We start from the raw sequence: 12,879 nt of genomic DNA on the forward strand, positions 1-12,879 counted from the left end.
GCTAAGCCAAACTAGGTAGGGAAGACGTTTAGGACCCTGTCCCGTCCACGGCATCATCTCGCAGACCAAACAGCGCGTGCACCATCTGACGTGAGGGAGAAAACGGGTGGAGTCGAAATGGTGGAAACAGCTCGACCTTGGCAGGAATCTGTCCTTCCTGCGATGGAACGCGGTGCAGAACAAGACGGGCTATCAACTCCAGCATCAGGGAGCGTGGATAGCATTTTTTTTTCTTGTTGGCTTGCACGCTGCAATTTTGATTTGATTCCGCGGCTCCCTGTTTTGCGTTACACGCCGGGTCGCCGGGATTTGTGGGGAGAGAGTGGAGGCTTATGCGTGCCTGGAGATGACACGAGAGCCAATAGCCCCGCACACTATGGGTGTGTTTGCTTGGATCTTCTATGATGAGTCGGTGCTGGTTATCTATCACGTTATTTAAAAGGTGTTCACGATCGTGCATGAAGACGATTTCCAGTACAAAGGCACGGTGGAGTTTTAAATTCATGCCTTCGTCCTGGAGATGACGATCTATAAAGCCAACAACTACACCGCGAGGATCTACACCTGCCCTGGCGGCGGCTGCTGATATCTTTTATGTCTCTGTGTTTATATAATTGTTGATATGTAGTAGTAGTTAAGTATGGTGAACTGAAGATGCTCCAAACTTGTTTGCTGGTTTTTGATGGAAGTTCGACCTTGATGTTTTAGGAGCTTGTATGCCCCTAAAACATGTTAGATTTTGATCATGCGTGTTGGTGTCAACCCCTTGTAACTTGTTTACTGAATATGATCTTATCAGTCCAAGTGTAATAGTTAGGTGTGATGTGTGTGCTTCCTAACGGATATAATATAAGTTTAGTGGCGGTAACATCACCATATTCAAACAAGATAGCCACATCTTAGATTTGCACAAAACCAAACACCTTAGTTTTCCTCTACAACAAGCTCATCCACTAATATAGGCAAACAAACGTTGTGTCGAAAGTGCATCAAAAGGTTTTGTTAGGAACCAAACAAAATGCAGAAACATATTCAAGTTCGGTTTCCACTAATGCAGCATTTGGCAGGCTAAATCTCAAAACAAGGAAAAAAATACATGTGAGTAATGATGAGTGCATTTTTAGCATGTTTTCATACCGTTATTTCATTAAGTTATCATTGAGTAGTAGTAAGAATTTTGTATTTCCCCGCGCTACCGCGCCCTTTTATGCTTGTCTACATAGGATCTCCAAATAATAAGTCAATGATGAAATATCAATAAAAATTATAGAAAGTCACCCTCGAGCTGCTCATGTCCATCGTAATGACCTCCCCAATGCTAGCAGCCTGGACAACAATAATCGATTTTCTTACGGTACATTTCAGTTCGATCGGTGACCGCTAATGCTTTGCAACTCCCACCATACATACTTCTCAATCACTATCCCATGGTCTCTACAGATCTAGGGACATGTTAATTAATCTGTTGTAACTCTCCTAAACAATTCACCTGAATGACAAATTTATTTTCTTCCAGGTCACTGGACGTCACCTCCTGGGTAGGTGCCCAAGCAAACCAAACCTAATGGTCTTATTCAGAAAGGTCGCGTTGAAGGCTTTTGGGCACAACGGTCACATCACCACAATCCACGTGGTCCCTTCCCTTGCGATTCCACTTTGTTCTTAACCACTGAGATCTGATATCTTCCCCTTTGAGGTTCAAGCTCCGGAATACCTCGTCAAGCGATAAATCAGACCCCGACATCCCTGCGATGCTGCTAACCTCGCCTTTCTCGCTACCGCCATGTCCTTTTCGATCTGAACCCTAGAACGCGAAACCGCCATGGCCGGGTGAACAAGTCGACCCCTCGGTCAGCCCGAGCAGTTCCAACGAAAGAGGAGAGGAAGTGGATCAGACGGTGGGGATCAGAAGCCCTTCCGCCGGATTTCACTGATCAACGAGAGAGGTAGGAGAAAATTCTAGCCGCATAGGGTATACACCCTATGCTCTGGATTATAAGGCCCCAGAGCTTCTTAAAATTGTCGGAAGTATAAGGCCTATCTGAGTTATTGTTCTCTCTTCTCCAATGCATGTCCTTCTTTTCTCTCTCTCTTCTCTCATGCATCTGCAATTATTATAATGCCCGGGGCCAATTTGATAAGATCTAAAAAGTTCATAACTCTTCTCATGGCATTATAATCCTGAACAAAGAGAGTACTCGTTAGAGCTCCGAGATGAAAAAAAAAAAAGGCGGTATGATAGCATTAGTGGGCTGAAAGGCATCTTAAGTCCACGAAAGCCCATGTTCTTCAGTTTCGCTAACCGAATGGCGGCCCTCAGTCATCCCCACTCTCTCCCGTCTCCGGTTCGAACCCATGGCCGACGACGGCGGCGGTGGGAGCGCCGAGTGGCTGCCCCTCTTCGACCGGGTGGAGGCGCAGGTCGAGGCGCTCGCAGCCGACCGCGCGCGCCTGGAGGCGGCCGACAGGGTCCAGCGCGTGTCCTGGGAGGCGGCGCGGACGCTACAGCGGAGCGTGGAGGAGCTGCAGGCAGCGGCGCGGGATAAGGACGCCGAGATCGAAAGGCTGCGAGCAGAAGCGGCCGACGCCAGGAAGAAGCTGCAGGTGGTTTGCTCGCTGCATATGCCGCTATTTCCCCATGGATTTCGATCTCTCGGGTTGTTTTTGATACTAGATAGTCTTCTTGCCAATGGAAGGCGGATGCAAGCAGGAGGGGAAGGTGGGAAGCCGCCTACGTGGAGCTGCTTCTCGGGGCTAATCAGAAGCTGGCCGGTGAGTGAGAAGCCCTCGTTTCTCCCTGGCGGAAATCCCCCTGCTAAGCGCAATAGTGGCTATCTATTGATTTTTTTTTTGACAATCAATACCACATATATTCATAGTAATAAATAGTACATGGTAGAGATACATGAACTGACTCCAACGATTACAAAATAAAGTCTAAAAGATAGTAACAAATCTTCGAGATCTTCAATTTCTTTCTTCTTCCAGAACACAATCTTGTACTCTTCTGAAGACAGCCAAAAATAGATAACGAACCATAGACCTGTAGATACCGACGAAAGTTCTCCCATAATTTTTTGAGCCGCAATGCCAAGGCTGCGTGCACGCACGCAACCATTAAAGTAGTCATACAACATCGGCAAGAGTACCAACACCAGTATATCAGGGAATAATAACCAACTAGCTTTGTCGTCGTCGATGGAGAGTCGAGAGTACGAATCACCATTGTCGAGGATGTAGCAGCCGGGACAAAAACTGCGAGGATAATCCTCCTCGCGGCAACAACGACAAAAGATCCAAAATCGATCTGGCGAAGCAAGATCCGAAGACCCATACCTAGAAAATTGTGATTGTTCAACACCACCATTGACGCCGGGGAGAAGATCTCGTCGCCGAACGAAAGGCCGAAGATCACTTATTGCAGACGATGCCATCTCCATTGAGGGGAAACCAACAAGAAGGCGGCTACCAAAATCCTAACATAATCTAATGAAAACAATACTTTTATTCGAAACTCCACGCATAGATCGGGTTCCCCACTCCTCCTGACGCCGGCGAAGCCGACCGGAGGAGGGGGAACCAATCTATGAAGGAGGATGAACTGGAGGCGGCTAGGGTTAGGACGGCGGCTGAGAGGAGAGACCACGGCAGCCGACGATTATTGTGGCGTGGATTATTCTTTTTTGTTTTGTTTGAACACAGTGGCCCTCGCAAATGTGAGGGTATCGTTGTCATTTTCCTACTACATAGATAATTATAAGTTTTACCATGTCAAAATTATCTAGAACATCCATTTATTGATTTTTTGACATTCACATCATTCGATGAAAAATAGTATATTTCATAGCCTCAATTCATGCTAAATTAATGTCACCTATGTAAAATTAACCGTTTTGTTGAGGTGAACAATTATTATGTTATTTCCAAATATATTAGATTAACCAAATGTGTCATTTTCACATGATATAAAATTCCTATATACAATTTTTTTTAGATAAAAGGTCACCCCAGCCTCTGCATCAAAGTGATGCATCCTATATACAATTAAAAGTCAATATTAGTTTTCATTTGATATTAGATTAGGGTGCAAGGTTAACCATCAGACTTTCAAATAATTAGGGTCTACTTGAATAATAACCATATGATATTTAGACCATTCTGATGGAATAGCAATTCTTTTCCTTAATAAAGTAAAGTGTGAGTGTCCTCTCTACATGATAGGCCAACTAAATCGCCCATTGCTTTTAGTATATGTTCTCATGTTTCAGTAATACACTTATATATCAATGACCAAGGTTAGAGACGTTTGAAGAAAGTCTAGAATGTCATTTTTTTTTCTAACGGAGACAATATTACATTTAAATAATGTATGCCTCTCTCTTCTAACCCCGCTCTCCAATCCAGGAATTCTGCTCTCTCGGTCACATTTGTTCGGTGTGTCATGTAACATGACTACACATGCATGGACGACATAGCTTTAAGATCTTAATCACCCGTCGATATTTTTACATGATTGAATTGCAATGATGTGCCACATTGGATAAGAACCCATATATACTTGCACACAAAAAATCATAAACCATAGGAATTCATTAGAAATAAATATATTTTTCTAAATGGTCGTACTCATGTTTTTTTATTTCTTCTTGGGTATGCTTTATAGAACTACTTTGTAAAGTTTATTATCTTGAAAGTAAAGAATCCTTCTCTACAGGAAGTTCCTAAAGTTAAAATAAAGGGGGCACATATAATTGTGGATAATGTAGAGAAAATATCATCGATGACTTCCCCTCACCATGGTTTCAAAGGCGTCCAGGCGTCCCAAGGCGAGGGGGGGCGCCTCAACGCCTAGGCGTTCAAGGCGCGTTGCAAGGCGACGCCTTTGAGGCTGTTGCTGGAAGCAAGGCACCAGCTAGGTAGGGATGGGCAGATGAACTAACCTGGAATTTGCTGGCCACATAGCATCCATATTTTCCATCCTTTCCCCATTTCTTCTTTCCACAACAGAAATCTGCATAAAACATGAGAATCTATGGTTAGAACTTGTCTTAACAAACCACCATAGGTAAAAGAACAGAGAGTAAATGAGCCTCCAAATGCAAAAAAAAGATAACAAACAGGCAAACAGCAGTGCATTACATATTACATGACAAATGGTCCAGAACATAAATAGGTCTAGTGGTAGTGTGGTACACAACCAGAGAACACAATAAATTAGGTTCACAACAACATAAAATAGGTTCCACTTCCACATAACACAATAAAATCATAAGCAAGGCTGGCACTCTCAATCCCAAGTCTCAAAAGTGATCATCGAAGTCATCCATGGTAGCATTTTGGTTCTCATCATCTTGGTCAGCACTAGTTGGGTCTTCATCATCATCGGTCACATCCACATCATCTTCAACATAGTCTGAATCATCATCCTCTCCATTGGGCTCACTTGAGCGTTGTACCTGGTCATCTTCTTGATCATCTGACTCATATGATGGTGTTGGAGCAGGCCTTTTGCGCTGCCTTTGGTACTCGGATGTTGGCATTTGAGGGACCCCTTCCCATGGTTGCACTTGCACCTCTAGGAAAATTGCGGCCTTGCAGCGATGAACTTGCACCAACAGCCTCATCAACAAGCTCCCATGAAATGTCATCGGGACACCCTCTAGCACCTGGGGGTGGAGGCATTGTTGGTCAACCCACTCATTGCCCCAATCAAAATCATCAATGATTAGAGGGTCATAGCTTTTGTCACCAATCTTCTCACGCCTCTTTTGAAACCTATCCATGTTCTTCCGGTTGTATGAAACAAAAACATTGTCATTCAAGATTCGGTGTTGTAACCGATTCCTTTTGTTGGCATTGGTACTTCTGAGGCAAGCACCTGATAACCACCACAAATCCCTCACCTACGTGCGCATCTTTTGCTTGAAGTCTATTTTCCTTTAATGGATGGCCATGGTATTAAGCTGGAATCCAATTGCCATATTCATGGCGGTCACTAAGATGTTGATGTTTTGAATGAAGGCATATTGACTCTCCTTAAGTCTCAGTGTTCTTGTATGGATCGTCGTTTATCGCGTAGTAATCCACAGAGTTAGTGGTTCTCATGGTCTGCCTTTTTTCTCGCAATTTTGAAAAATTCAGAAAATTTGGTAGTGTGTCAAAAGAGCATTGTATCCCCCACAACTATTCGTCGATCAATCTTAGAGTCCTAAAAAATAAATTAACTTCTCGTATAATATTTCAGAACTTGTGAGGTTAATTCAACTTTTACATGTGACATTTTAACTTTTATATATTCATCGATACTCGTATAAAAATATGAATTACTCCCTCTGGTGCAAAATAATTACCCAAAAATAGATATATCTACACACTAAAACACGTCTAGGTACATCCACTTTTGAGCAATTATCTTAAACCAGAGTGAGTAGTTCATTTTTAGAGCCTATTATCTACGTTTTGCCACCATGTATTTTTTATGTAGGGTTGGCCACCATATGCTATCTCAGTTTTGACGTACATACACATGGCTTTGTGGGGCCTAGTTTGACTTGGTATTGAATCAAGATAAAAATAGACCTCTCCATATTAAGTGTATGTATACCATCTGGACTTTTTTCAACTGGGCAACCGGGACTCATTTGATCTTTTTTTCCTGCGACCTAACCTATCACGTTTGTGTTGTTACGTTACTAACAATAACACGCCTACCTGACTGAGCGCAAGTCCATTTTAATTTTTGAGACCCGAATCACGTTTTTTTTTATTGTGATACCTCTTGGTGTGACTGTTTTTGAATGTGTCAAACTGGACCGGCCGTGGTTACATAACTCTTAATATTTTGTTATACCCTAGCCACATATTTTAGATCTAACTATTAAAATAATTTAAGTGATGTGGACTAACGTGGTTTCTCTATTTTAGTTATGTATGTTGCTTTTAGTATATAATAGATAGATAGAGCAGAGCAACTAATATCCATGAATTTCTGCTGTTACTGATTTCATTGCCTTTTGGCATCAATGTAGAACTCAGAGATAGTGACTTGGAGGATTCCAGAACTCTTGCAGGAAACTCCAGCTCCAAGGTATTACTTACCAAAACCTGCATAGCTCAAAACATGCAGTCCAGCTTGTTCTTCTCATTGAATTTGCGTAACTGTTGCTTTCCGTAACTGTAGGAAGTTGAAAGCTGCACAAAGCTGAATCAAAACACCACGGATCAGACCGCGAGCGATTTAAGAGTGGAGCTAAGAAAACTAAAGAAAGCTTATGAGACTCTGAGCTCAAAGAAGGACAAAGAACTTTCCGCATTGCTCTCAGAAAAGGATTCTTTACGTGACCAGTTGAGTATGTTGCAGCAGGACTATGCCGAGCTCCTTAAGAACAAGAAAGTGGAGGCCGAACAAGCTTCTGAAGCAGCACAAAAGCTTCAACGGAATATAGATGAGCTTAAAGTGTTGGCCCAAAAGAAGGATCATGAAATTAGCATATTAGGAGCAGAAGCTGTTGGTGCCAAAAAGAACCTACAGAAAATGCACTCCCTGGTTAAGGAGAAAGATGATGAAATCCAAAGACTCAAAGGTCGGCACCCTGAGTCTGTTCCGAAGCACAACAAGGATATCATTAAGACATATAAAAGACTCAGGTCTGGTGATCCAGCTGTAACTGTAAGGGACAAACCGGAAAACAGTGGTATTATACAAACAATAGATGCAGATTTTATTTCTGAAACAAGAACAACGGAAAATGATGTACAAGATGAAAGCACTCATAAGCGGAGACGTGCCTCTTCCATGTCAAATGTAAGCATTTGGTATTTCCAGTTATATGGCCGAGCTCATACCGAAACTTGTTTCCTTTTGTTTATTTGTTTGGGACCCTACCTTGCTATATGTATCTAGTCAATGGTTAGACAATGTTTGTCCAGATGACTAAGTAAACCTGCCTGCTTAAATGTTCTGTGATTCCAGATTCAATACTTGCCAAGAATGGACCCATGCTGTGTGATCATGAGCTCTTTACTAAAATGAATAGATGAAAAGTCTTGCTTTCCTTTATAACCTAGAATCATATTTTTCTGGGTGTTCTTTTTAGGCAAAAGAAAAACACTGAGGAAAATATGATTCTAAGCATCCAAATTCTTGAAAGGCTGCATGCATGAGTTGTCTGTTGTAGGAAGGGTGCATATCACCTCTACAGTACTTTTGTGCTTCCCACGGCCCAGGCTATTCCTAGCCTTCTGGTCTGAATCTTGTGGAAAAGATGAAGTGGATTATGCCCTTTCGCATGGAGTGTTTTTCTTAGCATACGGAAGAGCAAGCCCCAGGTTCAAATGGTAGTATGGTGCCAATTTTCTAGGGCTAGTTCTCTCATCTTGTTCCAGTATTTTCTCATAGGAGCTTATGCTTATCTTGACTTTTAAGCATTCTTTTCCTTTTGAATAATGTTCGCCATTTTGTTGATCTCCTATGGAAAAATCGGCCGAGATACCGATTTATCGGCCGATTTATCGTGAATTGGGTGTTAACCGATAAGATTTTGGCATATCGGCCGATTTATCGCCGACACCGTGGCCGATTTTCAGTCTGGTAGCTGATATTTATCCCGATTTTCAGTCGCATGCCGATATTTTGGTTGTTTTTCAGTTAAATTTCACTGCAATTCGGTCTGGCGGTCTATATTTTTGTCAGTCTTGTAGAACTGTGCATTAGCTCAAAATTTCCATTTTTATTGATTCAAATGTTGTGCAGTGCTCCAATATTATTTTTGCGCAACATATTATAGAAAATTTAGTGCCAAAAAATAGGATTTATCAAAAAATAAGTCGATAAATGGCCGACCGATAAAATCGATTAATCAGCCGATAAGCGATTAATCTCCATTTTGAGGCCGACCGAGAAGTTAACGATTAATGATTTCTTGAACATTGGTTTTTTGTCAGATTTAGCTAACTAATCTATAATACTCATTAGGATGATGAGATGGGTGGATGCGATGAGAATGATGATGAGCAGATTGGAGGTGACGAGGATGGTGACAAGCAGAGTGGAAGTGCTGAGGATGGTGACAAGCAGAATGGAAATGCTGAGGATGGTGATGAGCATATTGGAAGTGATGAGGCTGGTGACAAGCAGAGTGGAAGTGATGAGGATGTTGGTGAGCAGAGTAGAAGCGATGGTGAGGATGTTGGTGAGCAGAGTAGAAGTGGTGATGATGATGATGATGATGATGGGCAGAATACAAGTGATGAGCATAGGCAGAGCGGAAGTGATGAGGAAACAACGCATAACCCAATTCAAAGGCCTCTCTGGAACCGCAAGAGAAAGGGAGACACTTACAATAATGAAGACAAGGGGTAAATACTAAATATACTCAAGTACTGTTGAAATTTTATTTTTGAAATGGTTTTTAGCATGTGTATTTTACCATAGTCAACTACAAGTATTTCTACCATTGTCTGTTTCAAGTGAACACCTTGTCAAAGCTAACATCTAATTACATACAGTTTACCATGGCATCTAACACCACACACTCCTTAAATACATGAAACGACTTAAGCTAATGGAAACATTGCACCCTCTTAAGATGTGCACTGGGCATTTGGACTCTTCAATTTTATTCTTCGTCTTTGGTGATGAAATTCACAACGATCAAGGGAAGATCAGTCCCACTTTGCCCACGGGCAGGAACAAATGTGAAAAAAAAAAGCAAGCCTAAGTTACACTGCCTAGCTGCCCCAAAAGTCAATTTGAAAAAGTACTTGCAATCAGAGAATGTAGAGAGAATACATCATTGTGAACAGATAGTCTGATCTTTGTTGCAGAAAGTAGCTAATACAAGTTTCCTGATATCTTATCAGTGGAGAAGATAACTATGTACTGTACCATATTGCAGAAGGTAAGAAAAACATGCAGCACAAAATGTTTTCTCGATATTGTGAATACAAAGGCAGAATGCACTTTAGAATAACTGTTCTTCTGGATTTTTGGTTCTGGTTATCTCATGCAAGTAGCTGTCATCTTGTTTTATTTTATACAAATAAAAGCTGTTGCCAATCTGATCAGACGTCCTTGTCTTCTGATGGTGTTCCCTGTTTGATCCCCTTGTTTGTGAAGAGATGTGATGACATGGTCGCGGTCCTGGAAGGCTCCAGCGCCGCTGCGCTCAAGGAAGAGGGATGTCACCAGCGGCCGGTGTTCTTACGCGCGTACCGGCCACTGGGGACAGTACGTCAAGGCCGTGAATGACAGCTTGGTAGACCAACCTGATAAGCACAAGAAGTTTGTCGTTTTCCTGCGCAATTTCGAGAACCAGAGGTCGGGGATGCATGAGCAGTAGCATTGACAACAATCTACAGATTGACAACAATCTACAGATTCTTTCTGTTCTGAGTTGTGATGGGTTATAGCTGAATCCTTCTAATTTTGCAGTGCTCGTGAAGTGGCCATAACCATGGCGGCCTTACTAAAAGGACAACCAAAGCTCATCCACCAGCTTAACCGGTTCTTACCTAACAATCGTCAGATCGAGGTTAAGACTCAGATGACTCCTTGCCGCATGTAATCTTCTTGGTTGCAATGAACTGGTCCTCTCTTCAACTAAACAACCTGATCTAAACTACCATAATTCCTGCTCTTTAGGAACAACTCATCTAATGAATAATTCCTACCGCTTGTTTCTTTTCTGAGTTGGTTTTGTGCTTTGCAGCAGTCGACTGGGCGCCGTGGCCGGGGGCGTGTTCGGGGTCGTGGTAGACTTCGAGCTGTTGTGCCACAATCATGTGATCAGGCTCAAATAGGCGGAACAGGGGCCCAGGGAGGAGACGATTGGCTTATGCATTTTTTTTGTTGAACTTCTGATTGGCTTATGCATTCATCAGTACTCTAAGCTTGTTGATAAGGAACAAGTTTGTAAATGGTTATATAGGTCATGTTGTATGTGTGTGCTCTGGCAAGACTCAGATGTAGTAGTTGAATCGTTAACCAGTGTTTGTTGTTGGGTCAGAACATTTGTTACATGATGCATGCATGAAAACTATCCGAATAAGGACTGATTGATGCCAGTAGCACTTGCGTGCATGCATATCTTTTGCTTGTTCGGCCAGCTTCCTTTTGGGGCGAATCTGTAATTGTAAGACCCTATTAACTTATATTCTGCAAATTGGTGTGGAAAGTGAGCCGTGGAAAAGCCAGTGCTATGTAATACTCGCAAATCAGTTCGTAATTTAACTGAAATGTTTTTTGTTTTGTTTAGGCAGGATATGATCTCAGCCACGCTTGCGTCCACTGTTCATCCTGCAAACTAGCTAGGCTTGGATCAGCGTCGCAGTAGGCGAAGCACTCGTCTACCCGCCAGACGTGCGCGCAGCGATGCACGGATGATGTTACCGCACGGTCTCCACGTACGAGTACGAGAGATGCCACCAGTGTGTTTCAGGAAGATAATTTAGGATCCTACGTATACTCCGGCCGTTTTGCGTGGCGGATCTAGCAATAATGGTAATTCAGCAACCAGCGGACCACAATCTAATATGGTTTGTCAAATATTATAAAGCTCGACTTTAACCAAATCTAATACGGGGAATAAGCGCGCTAAAAGTCGGCGCGCTATACCTCCGTTTCGCCGCGCGGTAAACGCATGACGCGCGCTGACACGGATTTTGCCCCGCCGGACGCGCTAAAATGCAGCGCCTGCGCGAGCGGTAAAAATGGACCTCCACCGGGCGCGCCAAAATACAGCGCGCGGGCGCGGGAAACAGCTTTCTACAGTACTATGCATCTCACAAGATCAAACACTCGCATATAAATCATGAATAAATGGACACAAAGTGCAACACACATCACATAGTTCAAGCACGACACACAATGACATAGTTCAACAACGACACACGACATATGGTTCAAATGGATAAAGTAGAACACACAATTTGCATATGACAAATGCATATCACACTTGCGCATTTTCCAAGTCAACACCTTCTTCTTCTTCCTCGTCATCTTGGGTTGAAGGAGGAATAGTAGCATTCATGGAAGACACGAAGCCTCCCGGTGGTGCTCCCATAGTCCCATACACACCACTCACCGAGCCTCCCATAGTTGATACGTCTCCGACGTATCGATAATTTCTTATGTTCCATGCCACATTATTGATGATATCTACATGTTTTATGCATATTTTATGTCATATTTATGCATTTTCCGGCACTAACCTATTAACGAGATGCCGAAGAACCGATTGCTTGTTTTCTGCTGTTTTTGGTTTCAGAAATCCTAGTAAGGAAATATTCTCGGAATTGGACGAAATCAACGCCCAGGGTCCTATTTTTGCACGAAGCTTCCAGAAGACCGGAGGACTTACGAAGTGGGGCCACGAGGTGGCCAGACACCAGGGCGGCGCGGCCTGGCCCTTGGCCGCGCGGCCCTGTTGTGTGGGCCCCTCGTGACGCCCCTTGACCTGCCCTTCCGCCTACTTAAAGCCTTCGTCGCGAAACCCCCAGTACCGAGAGCCACGATACATAAAATCTTACAGAGACGCCGCCGCCGCCAATCCCATCTCGGGGGATTCAGGAGATCGCCTCCGGCACCCTGCCGGAGAGGGGAATCATCTCCCGGAGGACTCTTCACCGCCATGCTCGCCTCCGGAGTGATGAGTGAGTAGTTCACCCCTGGACTATGGGTCCATAGCAGTAGCTAGATGGTCGTCTTCTCCTTATGTGCTTCATTGTTGGATCTTGTGAGCTGCCTAACATGATCAAGATCATCTATCTGTAATGCTATATATTGTGTTTGTTGGGATCCGATGGATAGAGAATACTATGTTATGTTGATTATCAATCTATTACCTATGTGTTGTTTATGATCTTGCATGCTCTCCGTTA

General features: G+C 43.1%; 1 protein-coding gene across 5 annotated transcripts; it reads left to right on the top strand.

Annotated features, from left to right (window-relative positions):
* Nucleotides 1-2,340: 2,340 nt before the first annotated feature.
* On the top strand, nt 2,341-11,084 carry LOC124693031 (pheromone-processing carboxypeptidase KEX1-like). Of its 5 annotated transcripts, none has more exons than XM_047226473.1 (8): nt 2,341-2,604; nt 2,697-2,772; nt 7,029-7,087; nt 7,181-7,804; nt 8,975-9,357; nt 10,118-10,318; nt 10,433-10,532; nt 10,710-11,084. In XM_047226473.1, exons 1-8 carry the CDS (start codon nt 2,356-2,358, stop codon nt 10,851-10,853), a joined length of 1,836 nt encoding a protein of 611 aa, XP_047082429.1. In that variant the 5' UTR covers nt 2,341-2,355; the 3' UTR covers nt 10,854-11,084. The 5 variants fall into 5 exon arrangements, with proteins under 5 accessions (XP_047082429.1, XP_047082430.1, XP_047082431.1 ...); XM_047226474.1 differs by having other exon boundaries at nt 10,713-11,084; XM_047226475.1 differs by lacking the exon at nt 10,710-11,084 and having other exon boundaries at nt 10,433-10,639.
* The last annotated feature ends 1,795 nt before the right edge of the window (nt 11,085-12,879 follow it).

The sequence above is a fragment of the Lolium rigidum genome, chromosome 2, assembly GCF_022539505.1.
Source record: "Lolium rigidum isolate FL_2022 chromosome 2, APGP_CSIRO_Lrig_0.1, whole genome shotgun sequence".
Taxonomy (NCBI): Eukaryota; Viridiplantae; Streptophyta; class Magnoliopsida; order Poales; family Poaceae; genus Lolium; species Lolium rigidum.